Source organism: Halichoeres trimaculatus, unplaced genomic scaffold (assembly GCF_033239565.1).
Source record: "Halichoeres trimaculatus isolate MK-OKI-2021-1 unplaced genomic scaffold, fHalTri1.1 fHalTri1_scaffold_13, whole genome shotgun sequence".
NCBI lineage: Eukaryota > Metazoa > Chordata > Actinopteri > Labriformes > Labridae > Halichoeres > Halichoeres trimaculatus.
The window spans coordinates 26,483,940-26,505,983 of NW_027437191.1; the positions used below are offsets into that span (position 1 = coordinate 26,483,940).

Sequence of the window (22,044 nt, forward strand, 5' to 3'; positions counted from 1 at the left end):
GTTAAGATGAGGTAAAGAGGAGGGTCTTTAGCCTCCAAATTTAAAGGTACAGTGCATCCACGTGTCAATCAAGTCAGCTACGCCCTTATAAATTAGCAAAGCTAACAACGTCATGAATAACTACTAATAATAACTCCTTCTCCTGGGCTGATGGAAAAATGTTGCATTTCCACTAAAATCTTGTTTTGAATGAGGCTGTAAACATGATCATTTCTGCACTGCATTTGAATGGTTGTGTATGTGGTTACTGGTGTTTTTACAGACAGCCCCTAGTGGACACTCCAGGAACTGCAGTTATCAACTTCATATTTTTCTTTATATCATATTGTTTATGGTAGAGTTATTATTCTTATGTAAAGCACTCACAGTTTGAAGAGTCTTCTGTTTTACTGTGACTCCTTTATTAAAATTCACACTCAGTGTTATCAAAGATTAAAAATAAAATACATTTGACGCCATTAAACTTTTATTGGTTAAATCATGTGTTGCTGTTATGAAAAGTCACAGTCATATAACCTGAATAACAACAGCCTACTGTTCTGTAGTCATAGACTGTATAACAGAGTGTATAACAGGAGCTGGGGAGCAGCTCCTCCCCCTCCCCTTCCTCTCTGCATCATCATCACAACACGGAAGCAGCAGACAGTCAGGGGGACAGGAGAGGCTGCACACACAGGAGGTTAGCTCAGGTACAGCTTACGAGCTGAACGCAGAGATACAAAGGGTACAGGTGAAAAACAGCTGACAGGTGAGCACAGACAGAGAGCGAGCACCATGGCGCTGATCCCCTCACAGGTTCTCCGGGTCGCCATCCTGCTGTCTTACTTCTCCATCCTCTGTCACTACAAAGCCTTAGACATGCCGGCTCACCAGACCTACGGAGGCAGCTGGAAGTTCCTCACCTTCATAGACCTGGTAAGGGTTCATTTGTTCTTGGTTTTAACCAGGAACACGCGGCAGGTCTGCTGAATGAGCTGCAAAGCTGCAGAGCCAGCGGAACACGTTTTAACGATCATTCAACGTTTCAGCCTCACTGCGCATGTCTGTTGGATTAATATATCATTAATGTTCACACAGGGAGGTTAAATTATTGTATTTAACATTACATTATATGTGAGTGTGTCGTGTTTGAATCACCAACGTGGTTTTTCGCTGGGCTGCAGAGGTGAAACCGGAGCAGGTGTTGTGGAGCAGAATGCTCTCCTGTCACAGCCCGGCCCTTCACGCGGGTACGCGCCACGTGCACACTATTGATCCTGGAGCGCTGTGTCACATCTGATGGGTTTAAGATCGTTTTAATGTCTTTACCATAAACTATAGCTGATAAAATGATTTACATATTTACCAAACTCAAACTGACAACTGAAGAATCACTGAAGCAAACTAAAGGTGACATTTTAGAGAGCTCACTATTTGGAAATAATATAATTTATTCAGCTTTTAAGATCACATGTTATAAATGATATGTTTAATCATTAAGGGCTTTTATTGGGGGTGCTAAACCACCCAAAATAATAAATATTATGAGAAAAAAATGACATATAATTATTCCTAAAGCCAAATAATAATCCCATATTCCCAGTGGGATACTGTGTGTGTGAGATTTGGAGGCCGTGGTCATCGGCTGAACACTCAGTGATCTCAAGTAGAATCAAATCAGAGACTTCTCGCTGTAATGAGGAGTTAAAACAGGAAGAACACACACACACACACACACACACACACACACACACACACACACCATACACAAACGCACACAGAGAGCCTGCAGTCATTCTGAACAATGAGCTTATTCAGGCGTCCAATAAAGGGACACTTCTATTGGAGACTAACTGTGTTAACCAGTTACAGCAACTTTTACAATAACACAAAGATCTGAATGAAGTGGCGCTGTGAGGTTTTTACTGCTGTTTGTCTGTTTTGTTTTATTTGCTGTCTTAGTTTAGTTTACTTAACCTGTTCAATCCCCAATCCTTACCGCAAAATAAGTCCATGCATTTCACTACTTGGACTTCCCAGGACATAAAATGCATGATTTTTTTTTTTCATATTTTATGTTAATATTTTTTCTTTATCTTATTCATTATTATTATTATTATTATTATTATTATTATTATTATTATTATTATTATTATTATATTGCTTTACTTTAAAACTTAAGTTAATTACTCCAGGTCAAACCAACCCTATAAGAAAAATAGTGGAAAAAAAGTGCGACAACCATTTTTGCCAGAAGCCTGTGTGAAGGCGCTCTTCTTCTTATAAAGAGACACTTTTTTTCTGCTGAAACATCTCTTAACATTTTTTTTAATTTTCTCAGTTATTTCTTTTCTCTTAATTACTCATTTAGATCTTCACTTGATACCAACGTACCGCGATCTGAAGCCAAACCTTAGCACATTTTTTAACACAGCTCAACTAAACCGAGCTCACATGTTGTCGTCCTGTTAAATAATCCTGTTATATCATTTTTAACAGCTTTGCAAACAGCACTTAATAAGCTCTACCCTCTAATATCTGAACCGTGACTGAGCGTCACTGCTCAAATGTTGGAAAGAACAAAATCTGTGACTTTCCCACTCCTAAAAATATCTGTACAGACTCAAACAAACCCAGATGAATCAAAGGATCCTGATCCGCAAAGCTTACTAAAACAGCCAACCATTTTTAAAAATATATTTAATTTTTGAAGAAAATAATACATCTTTATTGGAGATGGTCAAAACAAAAAACATAATCAGATGTTAAAAAGAAACAAGGAAAACAGAAATGAAACATTTGAACTGCAGAGAGCAGGTCAGCTTTTCTCTGAGATGTACCACACATTTTTATCTTCTACATATTCTCAGAGACAATGGATGTTAAGTAACATTTCTGTAAATATACCAGAGTTAGCTAGAAGGCTAGTTTTCATGTGTAGTCCCTGTCCAGGTGTTAAAATAGGGGACCTAAATTGCTCCAAATAAGATTAAACTCAACAGAATAAAAAATTATCAAGGAGAAAAAAAATAGTTATTAGAATACTGATAACATCCTATAATTCAACATTATTAACAACAACATAACACAAAAGGACAACATGGGAAAACATGCAGGTAAACAAGACAAAGGCTGCATGAACAACAGGAGGGTAGTGTCACCATATCACCTCTGTTTGTATTCTCATCTCTCATTTTCACCTAATTACATTATCCCATTTTAAAAACAAATATACAAACAAACAATTATTATTCAATCAGGGATTTCATCTTATGTTAATGAAGATAGAGCGTGTCATCCTCACCTGGGCTGATTCTGCTGTGAATCAAAGCCACATCTTATTATTCAGAGCTTTGCAAAACAAACAATTTATAACGTCAGAGCTAACACATACAAACTGAAGCCTGACAAACCCATTACTGCAAAAAAGTATTTTCCTTTATACTGTGTCACGTGGAGTTTTCTGATAACATTCAGCTGTAAATGTTTGATAGAGTCATGTAAAAGGTAAAATTTTTCATAAAATCTGTATTTTTTGTACAGCAGCAACAGTGACTCCTGAGAGCTGCACAAATAGAGGTTTCCAAAAGTCTAATCTCAAAGTTCTGACTGATCGATTAGGAGAGTTAAACTAATGACATACTGACAAATCATGCTGCAATGTGATATCTGTAACTGTTTACATCCAGGTAGTAGAGCTTTAGAACATTACAGAATAGAATAGAATAGAATAGAATAGAATAGAATAGAATAGAATAGAACTTTAATGTCATTATAACAAGTACAACGAAATTGAAGTCATAGCAGCAATCAAGAAAACAAAAGTAAGAAAGTGTATAGAAAGTGCAAAAAGGTCCATAAGAAAATAGATGATGACAGCTTGTCCATCATTGTCCAGTCAGCCAGCCTCCACCTCCACAGGGTCCAGGACTGAGCTTCTTCGGCAGTCTGTTCAGTCTCTGTCTCCTGGATCCTGTCTGCTCACAGCAGGTGAAGCTCTTCCAATGTGGTGTTGGTGTCTGATGTTAGCTCCGTTAGCCATGTCTGGGAATAGCATGATGCTACTCTGCCTTCTGTTATTCCCTATGTTGCTGGGTTAGCACAGCTAGCTCGTCCATCTTATTGGAGATAGATCTTATGTTCCCAATAACAACTGATGGAAGGACAGGTCGATGCCATCACTTCGTAGCTCTCACTTGAGAACCAGCATGCCGTCCTCACCTCCTTCTCCTCACCTTGTGGGAAGACAACAGGCCTCGCACCAGTTAGCATTGACATGCTACAGGCTGCTAACAGCTGAGTTCACATGTAAACAATGCAGCCATGGTTACATGTAGGATCTCCAGACAAACACAGGAGAAAAAGTAGTAAAAATATCACTGAAGCCACAAAAAGTTTGGTGTCCATGACTAACAAATGAGCCATACAAAGTAATAATCCACTCCAAATACAAAGGTTACGAATAAGAGACGAAATAATTGGGTTGTTGTGTTGACTTAACATGCACACAGCAGCAAGCTGCCCCTGTTAGCTGTGGTTTCGTGAATAAAGGAGGAGCATTGATTTGTGGTGAAACGTGTGCTCCGGGATGCCCCTGAGTACACTCATCTCTGACACGGAGCTGCAGATGTGATCACTGTGACATCTGTCATTTCTGATCAGAGCCTCATCGCTAGCTGAGTTCTCATAGAGATCCATTATTTATGTAGCACAGGAGCTAATTATGCAGGATTTAAAATTGTTCTGACGTTCAGGAAAGGGGCGCACAGGTACAGAGTTCACACGCAGAAGGACTTTTTAATAACACATGAATTCACCTTAAAAGCTGTAACATTTGAGCGTCTGTCCTTCTGCCGCTGGTTGACACTTGATCGTCCCTGAGTGGTCAGAGGAGGAACACTTTCTCCTCTTTATTGTTTCCTGGTGGAGGTCAGATCCATTGCCGTGATTTTACTGATGGAGGCTTTTATTTCACACACTGAGCTGCTCTCTCTTTCTCTTATTGCCCTGCAGCTCTGAGTTGTGAGCCTCCTGATCAAAGTGAAGTATTTATGAAGTGTGTTTAAACGTGTTTATCTGAGCACAGTTTGTCTTAGAGCTGCAGAAAGCAAGGCAGTGATTCCAACCTTTGGAGGATTAATCCACGGATCCTGAGGCTGGGTTTTAACGTTCAAGAAGAAGGAGGAGAAGAATGCTACGTTTACAAACTATAGGAACATAGAGGTTTTTTTTGTTTTTACACTCAGACTAAAGCTCCTAAGCATGGATGCATCCTTCATAGAATTAATTAATCTGATCAGTGCATTTTGCTGATCAATGCCCTTTTGTCTGGGACGTTATGGAGAACATCCTTTTGACCAGCTCTTCAGGCATGAAGGCAGACTGTGATAAAGATCATTATTTCATTTACAGACAGTGGTTTTATAGACATAAATAAATGAAGGATTCATACATGGGGCAAGTTATTTATTGTTTATACAGTCCTGATCAAGATTTTAAGACCAGATAAAAACAATAATAACTAGAACAGCAATCAGAGAGCGTATAACTTTAGTCCTACTTTAATGTTATACTCCCTTTCAACAGACTGTCTGCTACAATTTGGTGTTAGTTGCAGGTTTGTACGATAATTTGTTACCTGACAGTGTTGAAAACTATGATGACCCAGAACATATTTCATATTCGGGATCTTAGTATCCAGAATATTGCCAGGATCTGGATCGTATTTTTGCATCTGTCGGAAATTATGGTGACCTTGTCTTGTATTCTTTTGCAAAGCAATCCGACCATTTATCGTGGAGTTATATACACGGCCCTATCTCACAATGTTAAAGAATCCTTTAAAAAAAATCCTGGCTCAAGACGGTGATCTGGATCGCCTCCAAAATTAAATCAGTTCTTTCTTAACCAATTTGGAACATTTCCTGAAAATTTCATCATGATTCATTTGTAGCTTTTTGAGTTATGTTATTCACAGACAAACAAACTGATCAAAACTTTAAGACCACAGCCTTTAAAGACAAACGGCAAAAACTGTAGATTCGGTGTCATTTTCTTTCAGGTATCCTCTCCGTCGTGATCTCCTGATGTCACAGACTGAAAAGCTTTCTCTGTTTGAACGTGGTTGGATTGTTGAGCTGCATAAGCAAGACCTCTTGTAACACACCATCTGCTGAGGTTGGATGCAGTAAAGCTTGGTTTATGTTTGATGCATCCGCAAGGTCCGCACAGCTTCGTGCAAACGAATAGCGACATTTTTAGCAGCCTCGCCCCCTTGTGCTGTCCTTTTCAACTGGAAAATTTCTGTGCAGCACACATCTGGAAATTTCCAACTTCCGCATAGAAGGTAGAAACCTGGTTTACAGTAAACTGTTGTAGTTTCTGTATTTTCTGCTGCTCCTGCTCTATCGTCTGTCATCTCTCTGCTTGAAATGGTCTTTAGCTTCCCTCAGCTCTCCTCTTTGTCTGCAGTTCTTTGAAGTGATGGAGCTACAGGAACATGATAAACAGCTCTCTCTCGCGCTCTCTGCAGGTGATTCAGGCCGTCTTCTTCGGGCTCTGCGTCCTGATCGATGTGTCCAGTCTGCTGACTAAGGGAGGCGACAGCAGGGAGCAGGAGCGGCAGCTGAGGAAGCTGATCGGCCTGAGGGACTGGATGATGGCGGTGCTGGCCTTCCCTGTTGGAGCGGTGAGCAGATGGATGCAAACAGGCGTGCACATGCTGACAGGACACATACACACACACTAACACACACAAACACCAACACACACACAGGATGAATGAGCCTGGGGCTTGCAGGAATCAAAGCTCTGTATTTGTTGTCTAATCCACTTTCTAATCCACTCTCCTCTCCTCTCCTCTCCTCTCCTCTCCTCTCCTCTCCTCTCCTCTCCTCTCCTCTCCTCTCCTCTCCTCTCCTCTCCTCTCCTCTCCTCTCCTCTCCTCTCCTCTCCTCCTTTTCTTTCCTTTCCACTTCTCTCCTCCTTTTCTTTCCTTTCCACTTCTCTCCTCTCCACTCTTTAAGCTGTAACCCAGTTTGGGCTCAGACAGGTATTTTCCTCCATAAAGAATCTAAAACAGCTTCAATGGACTCAACATGTCATGTGCACGATGTGACATGACTGAGGAAGCTCCTCACTCATCAGGATGTTTTCTGATCTTTAAAGGACAATTTAGTTTTTATTTCAAAGTCTGTATTATTGATTTCAGAGTTTGGTTTAACCTTTCCTTCAAACCCTCTCCCTGCTGCAGACGTCCCATCATGCATGGATCTACATGCAGCATAAAAAGAGTTCTGCTTAAGTTTCTTCTAAACTGTTTGTTTTCTTTAAAGACAGGCTCCGTTCAACAAAGACTGATCAGAAATCCATCAAGTTTAAGGATTCCTTATAAAGGAGATATGAAAAGATATCTCTTTGCGAAGCAGCCTTGATAGAAATGATGTTTTGAACACAGTTAGATGACAAGTGAGTGTTTCTCACTTTACTTTCTAACCTGTAAACATGAAAAGAAGCAGTCACCTGAGGTGTTCCACACTTCTAAAGCTCCTGTCAGACAGAAGAAGAGTGTAATACAAGTACTGCCCCCTGGTGGCATGTTTGAAAAACTAACCTCAGAATCATTACTTTCATACAGGCTCCGCTGGTTGTTGCAAATACATACAGACTGAATGGATACACATTACAACACCTGATGACACATTTCTTATTTCTTATGGTTTTATCACCTGAGGTTTTGTTAAGAAGACTTGACTCTGGTAGCCGTGGTCCAGTGTTAACATTGATGACTAAATTAAAAATAAATAAATAAATAATAAAAAAAAAATAACAATAATAATAACAATAATAATGTGTGTATTTGCAGGGCAACTTTCAAAATGCTGATACTAATCCAAGATGAAAAATGTTCAAGGGCAGGATAAAAAAATACATTAAATTATTTAAAAAATGGAACAGGTTTTGAGGTAGGGCCTGAGCTGCTAATGTTCAAGATAAAATACAGTCAGGTTATATTAAAAGACTGAAAAATTGAGCCCATTAATAGTAAAACTATGGAACAGTGAACAGAGTGTCAAATCAAATTAAAGCTGATAATAAAAATCTATAACTATAAAGACTCCCAGACTTTTTTAAACTATTTTTTTCTCCTTGTGTACTCGTCTGGAACTCAAGAGGACGGTCCTCAGGCCCCATGTGATTGTGACAGTAACGTGTGTGTGTGTGTGTGTGTGTGTGTGTGTGTGTGTGTGTGTGTGTGTGTGTGTGTGTGTGTGCAGACAAAAGTCACACTCCGTCTCTGTGCCCGCTCAGCCTCGCTGTGAAGAACAGAACAGAAGAAACGTACTGCGTCACCCTCTGTTCCTTCAGACAGCCAGACGGTGACCTCTGTCTGATCCTCAGGCTCCTTTTCTCTCCCTCTCACACAGACACACACACACACACACACACACACATCGGACACACACACTTTATTCAAGATCTCACTTGGCGTGGGGCCCTGAAGCTTCCACACAGAAGGAAGGAAGCTTGTGTGACTGTCTGGACCAGATCTCAGGGCTATGCACACACAAACACACACTAACTTGACACAAACGGTCATGAATATTTATACTACTTTCGCATGCACACCTGTAGAGTCAGTCAGGTGGCTAGGTGTGTGTGTGTGAGTTCAGTTTACACACATTACAATGGACGTGATTAATGTTTGCAATACTAGCCTCACGGACACAGAGACATAGAGGTATGAGTGTATAGGGAAACATTTCACCTGTATTTCCCTCTTTCTCACTTTAACACAGACTGATTCACAGAGATATTGTGTTTTTGTGTGTGTATTCGACTAAAGGATCATCAGACTGTTGGTTAGTCAGCTGATGGTGTGTTTAAGGCCCGTGGGAAAGAAGGCCACAGGGATGTTCAGGATACAGATCTGACCTTTACGTGATTAATGACTAAAAACACATGGTGTCCTAAAGTGGAAAAAAAATGACAAAAAGCTGCTGGTTTCTAACCCTCTCCCTCCCTCTCTGTCTCCAGTTTGTGGTGTTCACCTTTTGGAGTCTGTACCTGTACGACAGAGACCTGGTCTACCCCAGACTACTGGACAACTTTATCCCTCAGTGGCTCAACCACGGCATGGTGAGTCCAATTTCCTTTCTCTGTTTGATCACCTGATCCATGTCAGACTTCAGTAGGTTTGGATCATGATCACAGATACACATGGGATACATGAGGCGGCCTGCAGGGTGCTCCTTGTGAACTCTTAAGTTCCTGTTCCAACCCCCCTCTTAACCATCCTCCTCATCAGTGACGTACGGAGAAGATGACTCTGAAAAAGAATGATTCTGACTTGAATTTAATCGACAAACTGACTCACAGAGATGATTAGGATTATTATTATATAACGGAAACAAAGACTCATCGAACTGAGGGACTGATTAGATCAAAGTGAAACTAAAGCAGTGAACTTATCATCAAATTGGATTTAAAGTGTCCTCCACTGATCAAGTTTTATAAAATCATCCTTCTCCACACCTCCTGAAGTTACAACAGCAATACACACACACAGCTCAGTAATGTGATAATCAAATATCTTCTCTTTCTGAAAGGTCAAAGTGTAACTATCTCCCATCTTATCCCCTCTGTGAAAAGAAAGTCAGACATGTCAATAAACTAATGACTACAAACTGTCTGCAAACAGAAATATTAAATCAGCCGATCAGAGAAATATTGAGAATACCAAAGCCAGTGCCAGGGTTTTTTTCTGTTCTGCAGCCTGATAGATGAATAATAAATGGAGTTAATACAGTTTAATATCCCACACTAAGCCAAGGTTTTACAGCCTGATCATTACTCAACTACATAAAATGTGAAGCCTCCACCATTCGTTTTGTTAGGTCATGAAACCTTACAATATAATTACAAAAAAGTCTAAAGTTCACATTCATTACGATAGGTTACATTACATTTCGTAATGTTTTTCTATATAACGTTACATCACAGAGCGCTACGTTAGGACAGGATACTGTATAATAGAATACTTTAACTATCCTTTTAGGTCATAAGTTACATTATTTTGCACTACTCTGTTCTATTATTCTATGTAACGTAACTTTATGTTGCAGTACATTAAACTACTGTGTTACACTATGTTACACAACACTCAGTATGTTACACTAGGTTACACTATGCTACATTCTACTATTCTATGTTACATTACACTATATTACGTTAAGTTACACAACCTTACGTTACACTAAGTTACATTATGTTACACTGCATAATGTTATGTTACACTACATTATGTGACTTTACATTACGTTACATTGGGCTCAATTGTTTTTGTGTTCCTTAACTGTGCATTATGTTAGGTTATGCTAAACTATGTTACGCTCGGTCTTTTGTATGTTACGTTATATTGTGTTACACTGGGTTAAATATCACTATAATATTAACACTACTTTACTTAATGTACTTTACACTAGATTAGGTTATATAAGTTACACTACTTAATATTATGTTTACTTACACTATGTTTACGTTTTGTAACCTTATGTTCCATCTACCTAGTGCCATTTTGTTACACTGTCACATTAGGCTACATTATGTTAAATTACATTAAATTACACTAATTTATGTTAGGTTTCTCTACACTGTGTTACACTAGAGTAGGATAAATCAAATTTTTGTTGCATACATTTTTTTGACCCCAGAGGGAAATAAATCTTCTTTTATCACGTAGTATTGCGTTACATTAGGTTACAATGTAGGGTACAATATTGGGTTATATAATATATTACACTACATTTCATTCTGTTGGATTCTGATTACCCATTGGCATTCTGTTACACTACACATTACACATTATATGATGTTTCCATGCACTAAATGTTACAAATTTCCTTTACATTGCACAATTTCACTACCCTACATTATGCTTCATTACCATGAGCTGTATAAAACATGGACGTAGTATCGCCGACATCATCCGTCTGTTCCTGCTATAGCGGCCATATTGGTAGTGGCAGGGGCTTTGCCTACAGCCATAGGGCGCCTGACGTCACGTGACCCTGAGCTGTGCCTCTGACTTGGGCGAGCTTGTGATCTTAATGTCTTAGTGCACTTTGAGACTTGGCCACAAATGTAAAGTGCGTTATAAATAAAATCCATTATGTCATCTAAACGGCCGAGTTTAAAAAAAAAAATCATTATTTTACGTTCCTTTACGCATTATGCTGGATAAGGATTAGTTAACCTATGTTACGCTCTGTTCAGTCATGATATGATTACATGTTACAACATTTTACATATAGTGGTTGTCCTCAGAGCTAACTTTTCTTTTTCATGATAGGATTAATTATACATTTGATTACATTGTGTCACGCTCCCTACATTCACACGCTTCTCCTTGTGCATACTCTTCTTCTGGTCAGTAATAAAAGGGTCAGGAGCAGGACTCATTCAGTACCTGAACTACTGGACTCTGGGACTGAACAGATCAGTTTATGGTTTTAAATCAAACGTCTCTGCTGTCAGAGCTCCATAACCTCTGTGTGTATGTGTCTTATAAAGTTATCAGTCAGCTGGACCCTGGATTTGACTACAGGCTGCAACTCTGCAGGAAGCTGCTTTAATCTAATGTTTACATAAAAACCGACCCGCTGCACACCCGACCACGTACTGATAACAACCCTCAGCTGGTGTTAGGTCACCAGGAAGTCTTCCAGATCCTCCTCTGTCCATGCAAAACCTAAACCTGACCCTCTGAAGCTTCCTCCCGCCAGGACTCGCCCACTTAGCTCTGTGTGTGTGTTTGTGTGTGTGTGTGTGTGTGTGTGTGTGTGTGTGTGTGTGTGTGTGTGTGTGTGTGTGTGTGTGTGTGTGTGTGTGTGTGTGTGTGTGTGTGTGTATGTCTCCAGAACATGATGTAACAGCTGAGTGGTTGCTATCCACATCGCCAAAACAACCAGAACATCACCAACGACCGCGCCTGAGTGTTTTTCAGACAGAAACGTGAGGAGCTGTGTGTGAGTGAGTGTTTGAGAGTGTGTGTGTGTTCGTGAGTGTGTGTCCAGTAAATATTTTGCAGTATTCCATGGTATCACTGTTGTTTGTCTACTCCTGCTGCCACGACAACGCGTTGCAGTTCCCAGCGTAGGAGGAGGAGCTGTGTGATGAGGAGCAGTTTGATGCTGTGGAGGGAGGGAAAGTGTTTTATTAAATTTTTGGTCAATAAAGAGATCGAACGCTGCACAGACTCCACAGACCTGTTCCTGATTTATTACCTCTATGAGTATTCAGCCTTTGGAGACTCTGTCTTTGCTCAGCGTTGGCGTCTCATTCGGTTTCTCGCTCTTTGTTTCATAGCTATGGCGTTTGTTTTTGGCAGCAGCTCAGATCATCACAGTGCATTAATGAGATTTTACATTGTGCCAGGACATACAGTGTTTGCATGTTTAAAACTTCAACAGAATGTGACATTCTAATGTTTTTCATAGTTTTTGGTCACATGAGCAACATAAAGCCTAAAGGGCTAAAGGAGCTCTGGGAATTACTGAAAGTGCACCTGAGGCTGGTTAACGTCCAATCTTTTCAAGATGATGGATATCAATTTCACCTGTTCAATTCAGAAACTAAACATTTTGGGCCCTTGTGACTATAAATTGTACAGAATCCTGGAGTGATTTTTGTGTTTAGTGTAGCTCAGTTAGCTTACATGAACCCTGTCAATCGTGGCCAGGAAGCGTGAAGTGTGGACGTACATCTGTAAAACGAGATGACAATAATGCGGTGTGAAGGAGATTCTATGTTTAACTTGTAAATCTTATTTTGAACAAACGTATTCTCGCGTGGAAAACAAAACTATAATATGATGTGTTGCATTATTGATGTTTATTTACCTAAGGAAATGTAACATTTTGTTGTTACATTGTATTTCATCATGTGACGCTAAGTTATGTTACGTATCATAACACTGTGTCATGGTACTTTGAGTTTCATTATTTTATGTTTCGCTAGGTTACATTTTGTTACATTACTTTACCCTCAGTTATGTTACCTAATGTAACATTACACCACTTTATGATTCACTATGTTTTTGTTGTTATGTTATGTTTAGGGGTGGATAGCGAATTAGGTACTTTTATAAATACCGACTGAGTTCTGTCTGTAGTATGGAGTACCGATTCACATAAAATCAAACTACCACGTTTTGGTGCCTGAACACATCCTTGTGACTGTGAGGGAGTGGAAGAGTAGGCAATTTCCCATGCTGCACATGAACACATCATTACAAGTTTTTTTATTGTGAAATAAAATGTTAAATTGGAAACATTTGAGATTTTATAATTAAACAAATTAATGTTCATCACCACATAAACACACACAAAAGTACTGGACATTGGTACTTTTGAGTGCTGATATGGATCCAAAACATTATATTATGCCACACTATAAAAAAGTTCTCATGCTTTGCCCACTCTCCTCAGCTTACTATAAATGATGGCTTCAAGACTTCAGGTGAAAATAGACCTGTGGTGCATGTAGCAGGTTAGCATTAAGTGTTAAACATAGGACAATTGAACTTTATTACTGCGGTTCAGTAACTGCATTTTAAATTGGATGCGCTTTCCGTTGCTGGCAGTTTATTTAAATGAATGTGATAGCTTTAGATGGTCAGGGAGTGATGTCACGTGTCTGAGTTTGAAATTGTCCCTTCAGGACAAGCTTCTTAAATCCTCAGTAGATATCGCTCAGCTGCATGTAATACACAGACAGAGTCCAGTCCTCATGGACCATGACCCTCCAGCTCACAGATATTCTTGGGTTTGCTGCAACAGTCCCCTATCTTCAAACCCTACCACAGATTATTCCAGGACTTCTCCTGGCACTGAACCTTGGTGGGCTTTGAAGTCTGGGTTGAAAACTCTGAGTTTCAGCTTCTTTTCAGATGACATTACCTCATAGGATTTCCTCAGACTTGATTGAATTGGCCTTGCTCTCCACAAGCTGTAGGTTTCCTGCTGCAGAGCCTCACCGAGGCACCGCCATGCTTCACTCCTACTCCTGCAGATGGCCTGCTGATCCCTAGACTCAAAAAGTCCACATTCAGTTCACAAACTGGCACCAACTTTTTTTTTTCTACCTGTGGGTCAGTAATGGTGTGCGTTCAAGAGTTTGAGCTTCAGCATTCAGTCAGAGCTTTACTGTGCAAAGTTTCTGACCTCCTGCAGGGTGACGGCTTTAGCCATCATTGAACTTTCCTTAACCTACTTCAAACCCTGTCTTGCTGTAGTCTGGACCCACCTTATGGGGCTCTGATATCAGGAAGTGAGATGCATGTTTTGGTTAGATGAAGGGTGTGGGCTCAGTCCCAGGACTCCATCAGCCCCCTCTGTCCCGTACGTCAACCCCTGTGGAGGCGGTTAGTTGGCGTCACATCACCATGAGCAGACTGAAGTCTAAACAGTCTGTGGGATGGAGGTTTCTGCAGCTGTGGCTTTAATTCAGGCTCTGGAGGACTAACAGGTGCAGGTCTGGATCCTGCAGTAAAGCAGGGTGATTACATTCAATCCATCAAACAGGCAGGTTTTATTCTTACAGCGCCAAGAGATGATCCAAGTCATCATACGAGTCTTCAAACAGAGCAGGTCCAGACTATGTGTTAACAAAGGGTACAGGTCTGTGCAGGGTTTATTTGATTCTTCTTTTACAGAGGTTTATCCTCTAAGACCAGGGCCCAGGCCTCCTCTTCTGAAACAAGAAGATCTCTTTACTCTCTTCTATGCGTTTACTTTGCTGAGCAGCATCCAGGACGTTTAGTGTAAATAAAAACGAGTTCAGCCAAAGGTCCCAAACACACAATATATCTGCACTCAGAGCCATCATCAGAGGTTTCATGTCATAATACAGACTCGTCTGAGGGATAAACACTGTTTACAGAAGCAGGAGCTCGTTTAGCTCTTACATAAGTCTTCATCGCTCTCCTGGTGTTTGGTGTGTCTCTGAAAACCCTAAAAACTGGTCTGCTGACAGAGCTAAAGGGTGGGTCTCCTCCTGGTACAGATCTGTTACTAAGAGAACACAACGCTTCAAAACAAACTGTGGTGCAGTCACTCGTTACGATGGGATCAGAGTCGTCGACTGGGATCAACACAGAGTCCAAACAAGTAGAGTCAAACCAGATATACTAGAAAGGAGACCAGTTACCATTTTGATTAGATTATATTCAACTTTATCGTCATTATGTGTCAAAAGTACAAGAGAAGTAAATGCAGATTGCATCTAAGCAACATCAGAAAAATTAATCTTAAACAAACATGGAACGAGAAAAGCACTCAGAGTGCAGACCTCCACCAAGCGTTTTGTGTTTGTCACGCAACACCTTGGTCCTACTTTTTATACTCCCTTTCAGCAGACTGTCTGCTACAATTTGGTTGCAGCTTTGCACAATAATTTGTCACCTGACAGTGTTGAAAATTATGATGACCTAGTACATATTTCATATTCAACATCTCCACACATCTTACCCAGAATATTGCCAGGATCTGGATTGTACTTTTACATCTGTCAGAAATTATGGTGACCTTGTCTTGTATTCTTTTGCAAAGCAATCTGACCATCCTGGATCCAGATTGTGGTCCAGATCACCTCTAAATCCTCCAAAAGATCTGTTGGTGACTTTTTGAGTAATGTTGTTCACAGACAAACTCTCCCAAAAACACAACCTCCTTGGCGGGGGTAATAATTATAATAATAAACCTATTTATTGGAGGTCAAAGTTCAGCTAGGAGACATATAATGCGGAAAAAACTGTCTCTGATCCTGGTGGTTCCTGTAGCACCTCCCAGAGGACAGGAGGGCAAACAGCTTCAAAGATTTCTGTAGTTGCCCTCATTAGCAGGAAGTGAGGCCCCAGCGATGTCTCCGGTAGTTTTCTGAAACTCAGTTTTTGTTTTAGTATCTGTCTGCTTAGTCTTGAGAGCTCAGAGTTGAAAGTCAACAGATTTATCTCTGGGAGGGATGTGGTCATGTTTTCACCTCCCCTTCAGCGATAGCTGTGTTGGAAACAGATGCTCTCTGCTCCTCTCCTGAGTCCATTCGGGACGTGCAAATCTTAGTTTTCCTTGACACTAGAAGATGTTTGAACCCGTGAACCTGCCCTCAGTCTCCTGACCCGTCCACCCCCAGCTGTGTAAAATGGTTTGTCCCATTTTTAGCCCGGGACCACAGGATAGAGCCACCGCTGTTTGCTGAAGAGGGGGGATTTTCCACGAAGGCTGGAAGCTGGCGGCTTCAAGCTAGACCGCAAACCTCTGGGGGGTTGAAGAGAGAGAGACAGAGAGACAAAAAGAGAGAAAAAAGAGGGAGAGACAGAAATAGAGGGAGAGGGACAGCGAGGATAAAGGGAGTATTATTTACCCGTGGCAGAGACTAAACTTAAACATGACTGAGAGAGTGGATTCCTCAGAGGCACCCTGGGTAAAAGTGCAGCGTCAGGCCGTGTGTGTGTGTTTGTGTGTGTGTGTGTGTGTGTGTGTGTGTGTGTGTGTGTGTGTGTGTGTGTGTGTGTGTGTGTGTGTGTGTCTGTGTTCAGTTTAATGATGGGAGGGAAACCTAGAATTTAAGACCCCAGGAGAGAGCGTTTTTCTGTCGTCCTCTGAGATGTTTTTGCTCGCCATGGTTTGAACATTCCTGCACAGCTGATTGGTTGGAATTGGGATGTGACTCTGTGACCGTCTCCTCTAGTTCCCTGTTTACTGAAATCACACCACTGTGTGTTGTTTTCAACTTTTCTGAAATCACTGAAATCAGAGGTCTTACAGAAAACATCCCTGGATTTCTAAAATTTACCTGAGAATCAGTCAGAGCGGCAAACCTTACTGGAGGAGGGAAAACTGAAATTTTAATATAAAGTGTTAACTGGGATGAAAGTGTTAACTTCATCTTTAAAACATAACCTTTAACTGTACGTATTAATTTTAAACTGTGAACTGTAGTATGGCGTTATTAAAAACTAAAAAAAAGAATAATCATTCCTGTTTTTAACAAACGTAAAATTTCTGTCTGGATAACTAGTGCTAAAATAAACCCTTGAATATAAACATGTTTTAATGAGATGATGTTTGTATGTAATGTAAGTAATAATGATTGTTACTCAGTACACTAAGTTTTTGTATTTTCCTGCCGCTACCTAAACGCCCAACATGCCAAGGTATCCCAGCAGCAGCAAGCTTAGCTAAGGCTGAAAGACCTTTTTATAATGTGCGTCCTGAAAATCCTGTCACTAACCTACTGACTAACTAACTAGCTAACTAGCTGACAGACAGACTGACTGACTGAATCACCAAGTAACTAACTAACAAAGTTGAAAACTAACTTTCTCAATAACCATCCGACAAACTAACCAACTGACCAACTAACTGACTAAATAGCTAACTCACTGACTGACAGACTGACTGACTTACTTACTGACTGACTTACCAACTAATTAACTTATTTGCTTTCTAACTGAATAACCAAGGAACCAACTGACTGGCTTACCAACCAACTCCCCAACCAACTAACTAACTGGCTGGCTTACCAACCAACTAACTAACTAACTGACGGACTCACTGACTGACTAACTGACTAGCTAACTACCTAGCTAACTGACTGACTTACCAACCAACTAACTAACTAACTGACTCACTGACTGACTTACTGACTAACTAACTAACTATCTAACTGACTGGCTTACTAACTAACTAACTAACTCTGTGTGAACCTGGAAGCCAAACCTGTGCTCAAAGAAGCTGTGACCTCAAACTCAAACTCTGCTCATTGTCTCTGAAAGTCGGTCTGAAAGTCATTAACAGATGGTTGGGTCCATGTTTTCCTGATCCTAACACAACCAGGCAAAAACATCTGACAGAACACACACACACACACACACACACACACACACACACACACACACACACACACACACACACACACACACACACACACACACACACACACACAGCTGTGCTCCTCAGTGCAGCTGAGGTAAGAGGTCTCTGCAGAGACAATCACACCCATTATCTGTGTCTGTGTGTTTGTGTGTGAGTGTCCCCTGGTGGACACAAATTGTAGTTTATTCAAAAGTAGTTCAAATTTTGTCCTTCATTCTGCTTTTAAAGGTGTGTGTGTGTGTGTGTGTGTGTGTGTGTGTGTGTGTGTGTGTGTGTGTGTAGGGATCATCTCTCTGCTGTCTGAAATTTCTTTAACTCTCTATGAAGAGATCTATTGTAATGAATTATTTTCTGGTAAATGTTGATATGAGTCATATTATAAATGTTGTGTCTTTTCTCAGCACACCACCGTTCTTCCCTTCATCATCATTGAGATGAGGACCACCCACCATAGGTACCCCAGCCGGACTTCAGGTCTGCTGGCTGTGGGCTGCTTTGGCCTGGGATACATCTTCTGGTATGGACACTCACTTTTCCTGCAATCCTCAAACGCCCCATGACCTGACAGTTTACAGACACATGAGAGGAGTTTATAATCTCCAACCTGAGCTTGAAACTCTCTCCCCATCTCTCTCCCTCAGGACGTGTTGGGTCCACCAGGTGACAGGTGTGTGGGTGTATCCGGTACTAGAGCGCATCACGCCACTGGCTCGAGTGGTCTTCTTTAGTGCCATGATGGTGGTGATCGGAGTTTTCTACACGCTCGGAGAAATCCTCAACAGCTACATCTGGGAGAAACCACAGTCAGGTACCCAGCACACACACACACACACAGAGGCACGGACAGGAACACGTTATCACTGTACATTAGTTTAAAAAAAAAATCTACAAAAGTTTGTGTGTGTTCTTCTCTCACACACAATCCTCTCTCCTTCCCTCTCAGAAAAGGTCAAAGGTGAGTGATCATCTGTCGCCATGTGGGAAGCGATTTGGTGGCCTGCAGAGGTGGAGGAGTTAAGCCCCGCCCACCCAGGACAGCACAAGAACAGAAAACAAGCGACCTCCTCAGAGCGTTCCCCTGAGCTCTCTGGACTCATGAAACACGACGATCCGTCTCTCTTTGTCTCTCTGTCATAGTTAACGGCTCATTTGGCCTCTGTGTTCTGGGACTGTGGACAGAAATGCTCGAACATTAATCTGTAGATCATGTAGGACACACACACAATACACAACACACACACATTACACTATTTACAAACATGATGCTTTTATTTATGAGCTACAAGAAACAAACCTTTTAAAGTCCTCTATGAGAAAAACTACACGTGTATAAATGACATGTTGGTACTAAATAAATAAAGTTTGAGCAAAAAAAACAAACTCCGTGGAGTCAGAAATCTGAATGAAACTTCATTTTCTGTTCAGAGGAAGCTGAATGAGGAGGGATCTGAAGCTAGGCTGCTGAAGGGTTTCAGTAAGGTGAGAAAAACTCCGTCTTCACGTTTCATCACCATTGAGACGTCTGTTGCTTTAGTACATATGCTACACCTGATGGATGCTCAGGTTTTGGTATTTCTGAAGGGAGATGAACATGTCACACAGATGATCTGTCTCTGAAACTATTACAGAAAAGAAAAGAAGAAGAGGAAGCACAGGTGACAGAGTAAAAGGGAAGGAGAAAAGGAAGGAAGGATGTAGTGGAAAAGATGGAGGGATCAAATCCAGTTCAAGTTAAAGTGATGAAGTCTGACTGTGAGTGTGTGTGTTACAAACTTCAGAATCAGGCATGTGTAATTTCAAACACCAGCTGGTCTACTGCGCCCCCTGCTGCCTGTCTGACCACACAACTACTATTGGTTCAGCAAAGACTTACAGAAACAAAAAAAAAGTTTATTCAAAGAGTTGTTTATTAAATAAAAAACAGATCAAAACAATTATTTATAAAATTCTTTATCTCTAAAGATGATTGGGTAAGAAACGCTCAGTCCTTCCTGGGTTTGGGCTTAGGAGCTGAAACAGAATAAAAGAGAAATAATGACAAAAGTTTAAATACATAGAAAACACAGCACAGAAAAAAAGGAAAGGTAAGCACAGCATGAAAGAAAAGAGGTGTGTGCATAAAATATCTGTATGACAAAAACTATGCTAAAGAACAGAGGGGAAAGGAGGGGTTAAAAAGACCTGAGCGAAAGGATGAAAGAAAAATAATGAGAGAAATTTACCCTCAAAAAAAGGAGGAAAAGTTTATGAAATCATAATAACAGCCAGAGGTCATGTGAGATGGAAAAAAGTAGAAATGCAAAAGAAGCGAAAGAGGAAAAAGATATTCTCTGCTCACCGTTTGGATTCTCCTGTTTGTAGAAAGTTTTCAGCATCTCGATGGCTTCCTCTGCTCTGTGACCTGACACAGTCTGAACACACAAACACATGTCAAATAAATCATGAACCCACAGACCAGTTTCACAGCCATGTTAGAGCTGAGCAAATCTCTTCAGAGTCCAGAGCTTCACTCTGTAGCTGAAACATCCTCTGAGCAGAGTGTGCAACAAACACCAACATAGCAGCAACGCTTGATGGGAAATATGAAACAAACAGAGACCAGACCTTGAATCTGGTTCCAGTTTGAGGAAGATCTGCAGAAGAAACATCCAGGACTGACCCACAACCTCCAAACCGCTCATTCCTGCAGCCGTACACGACCAGGGGGATGTCTGAGAGACAGTGAAGGAACAACCAACGATACAAACAGACACAGAACTCACACACACAGATACACAGAGGTGGGTGAAGGATACTGACGAGTCTCAGTGCCGCAGCACACATGATGCACGGCTCCACGGTGACGTAAAGTGCTGTCCTCTTACACACACTGCTCACATCCAGGTTATTACTGCTGCACCAGTCCAGGAGCTGATCCAAAGCTACCATCTCAGCATGACGAGTGGCCTTACATACACACACACACACACACCATGCAAAACTTGTGAGCTATGATTCATTTTGAGATGATTCAGCTGCAAAAACCAACATCTCTGCATGATTCAGCACCCAAACTGTCTCCTTTAACTTCACCTGAGAGACAAAACCTTTGAAGTTTGAAGAAGGACAAAGTGAGGCAAAAGAATATTTGTTTACAATTTTCCCAGTGAGTTATTCAGGTGATATGGAGACAACAAACTGATACTCACATTACTTGTGAGAATACGGTTCGTAAACTCACTGATTTCTACTCGAAACACACTCTAAAGTTTCTATCTTTAGGTCATTTTCTTGATTTGTTTTTTTTTTTTTTACATTTTTGCTCTCGTTGACTTCATTCCTTCCTCTCCCTATGACCTGGTTGTTGTAAACCATGAGACATCCAACCGGCACCTCTCCGTTCTGCAGAGCATCTTTGGCCTGCAGACACATCACAGCAGGTTCAACACACACAGAAACATAATGCAGAGACACACAACTACTTTCTAAAGAATATCACGTTTTACAGGCACTGTTTAAAATAAAGGCCTAAAAATTGAAATATTTGGCACTTTTCATAATAATTGAATGTTTATTCATTCTTTTTCATTTATAGAAGATTTCTGGGTATGTTTGCTCTAATATAGACATTGTTTGAAAAGAATTTAGGACAGATAAGCCAAAAGCGTTCAAATCAACACGTTTCAGAGGTAAAATTTTCCATGGTTTAAAAATCTGATCATCCATGACACTATTGACACTTAGGCACGGACTAAGGGACTTCAGTTCAATAAAACTTGATATTTAAACGCTTCATCTCTCACCATGTCGAAAGCAGAGGACATCCATCCCTCTGTTTCCTCCTCACCTGGAGAGAAACTCTCCTCCCCAGCAGCCTCAGCGCCCTCCTCTGATCTCATCACTATCTCTGCTACAGGTAAACTAACGAACAGGTACACTCTCCCCCCTATGATTAAAGATTTAATTTCATTTCTTTATACATAGACTAATATTCTGTTCTCTGATATCCACTCTCCATGCTGCTAAAGGGGAAGATAATACAGGACGGACCGATTTAGACATTATCAATCGAACTCCACGCGCTCTCTTGTTTACGATTCGTCAGTTAACCCAGGTTATCACTTATAATCCGGAAATAAAGTGTTCGTACAAA

At 40.8% G+C, this 22,044-nt stretch overlaps 2 protein-coding genes across 2 annotated transcripts; one reads left to right on the forward strand and one right to left on the reverse strand.

The window, feature by feature from the left end:
- Window positions 1-594: 594 nt before the first annotated feature.
- On the forward strand, window positions 595-19,244 carry aig1 (androgen-induced 1 (H. sapiens)). Its single transcript, XM_074685481.1, has 6 exons — window positions 595-915; window positions 6,512-6,667; window positions 9,016-9,117; window positions 18,314-18,429; window positions 18,554-18,720; window positions 18,856-19,244. Exons 1-6 carry the CDS (start codon window positions 775-777, stop codon window positions 18,873-18,875), a joined length of 702 nt encoding a protein of 233 aa, XP_074541582.1. The 5' UTR covers window positions 595-774; the 3' UTR covers window positions 18,876-19,244.
- Window positions 19,245-19,274: 30 nt separating this feature from the next.
- Window positions 19,275-21,998, reverse strand: adat2 (adenosine deaminase tRNA specific 2). Its single transcript, XM_074685482.1, has 6 exons — window positions 21,695-21,998; window positions 21,207-21,311; window positions 20,708-20,858; window positions 20,517-20,623; window positions 20,251-20,323; window positions 19,275-19,922 (listed from the first exon to the last, which is right to left on the reverse strand). The coding sequence occupies exons 1-6, from the start codon at window positions 21,788-21,790 to the stop codon at window positions 19,894-19,896; spliced, it is 561 nt and encodes a 186-aa protein (XP_074541583.1). The 5' UTR covers window positions 21,791-21,998; the 3' UTR covers window positions 19,275-19,893.
- Between the last annotated feature and the right edge of the window lie 46 nt (window positions 21,999-22,044).

What these genes read in the sequence shown, in the direction of transcription:
- aig1 (XM_074685481.1), top strand. Translation starts at nt 775, where the DNA reads ATGGCGCTGATCCCCTCACAGGTTCTCCGGGTCGCCATCCTGCTGTCT. An exon ending in TCCTCACCTTCATAGACCTG is followed by an intron (nt 916 to 6,511) that starts GTAAGGGTTCAT and finishes CGCTCTCTGCAG; the next exon opens with GTGATTCAGGCCGTCTTCTT. An exon ending in TGGCCTTCCCTGTTGGAGCG is followed by an intron (nt 6,668 to 9,015) that starts GTGAGCAGATGG and finishes CTCTGTCTCCAG; the next exon opens with TTTGTGGTGTTCACCTTTTG.
- adat2 (XM_074685482.1), bottom strand. Translation starts at nt 21,790, where the DNA reads ATGAGATCAGAGGAGGGCGCTGAGGCTGCTGGGGAGGAGAGTTTCTCT. An exon ending in TGTCCTCTGCTTTCGACATG is followed by an intron (nt 21,312 to 21,694) that starts GTGAGAGATGAA and finishes ATGTGTCTGCAG; the next exon opens with GCCAAAGATGCTCTGCAGAA. An exon ending in CAAACAGGAGAATCCAAACG is followed by an intron (nt 19,923 to 20,250) that starts GTGAGCAGAGAA and finishes ATTCTGTTTCAG; the next exon opens with CTCCTAAGCCCAAACCCAGG.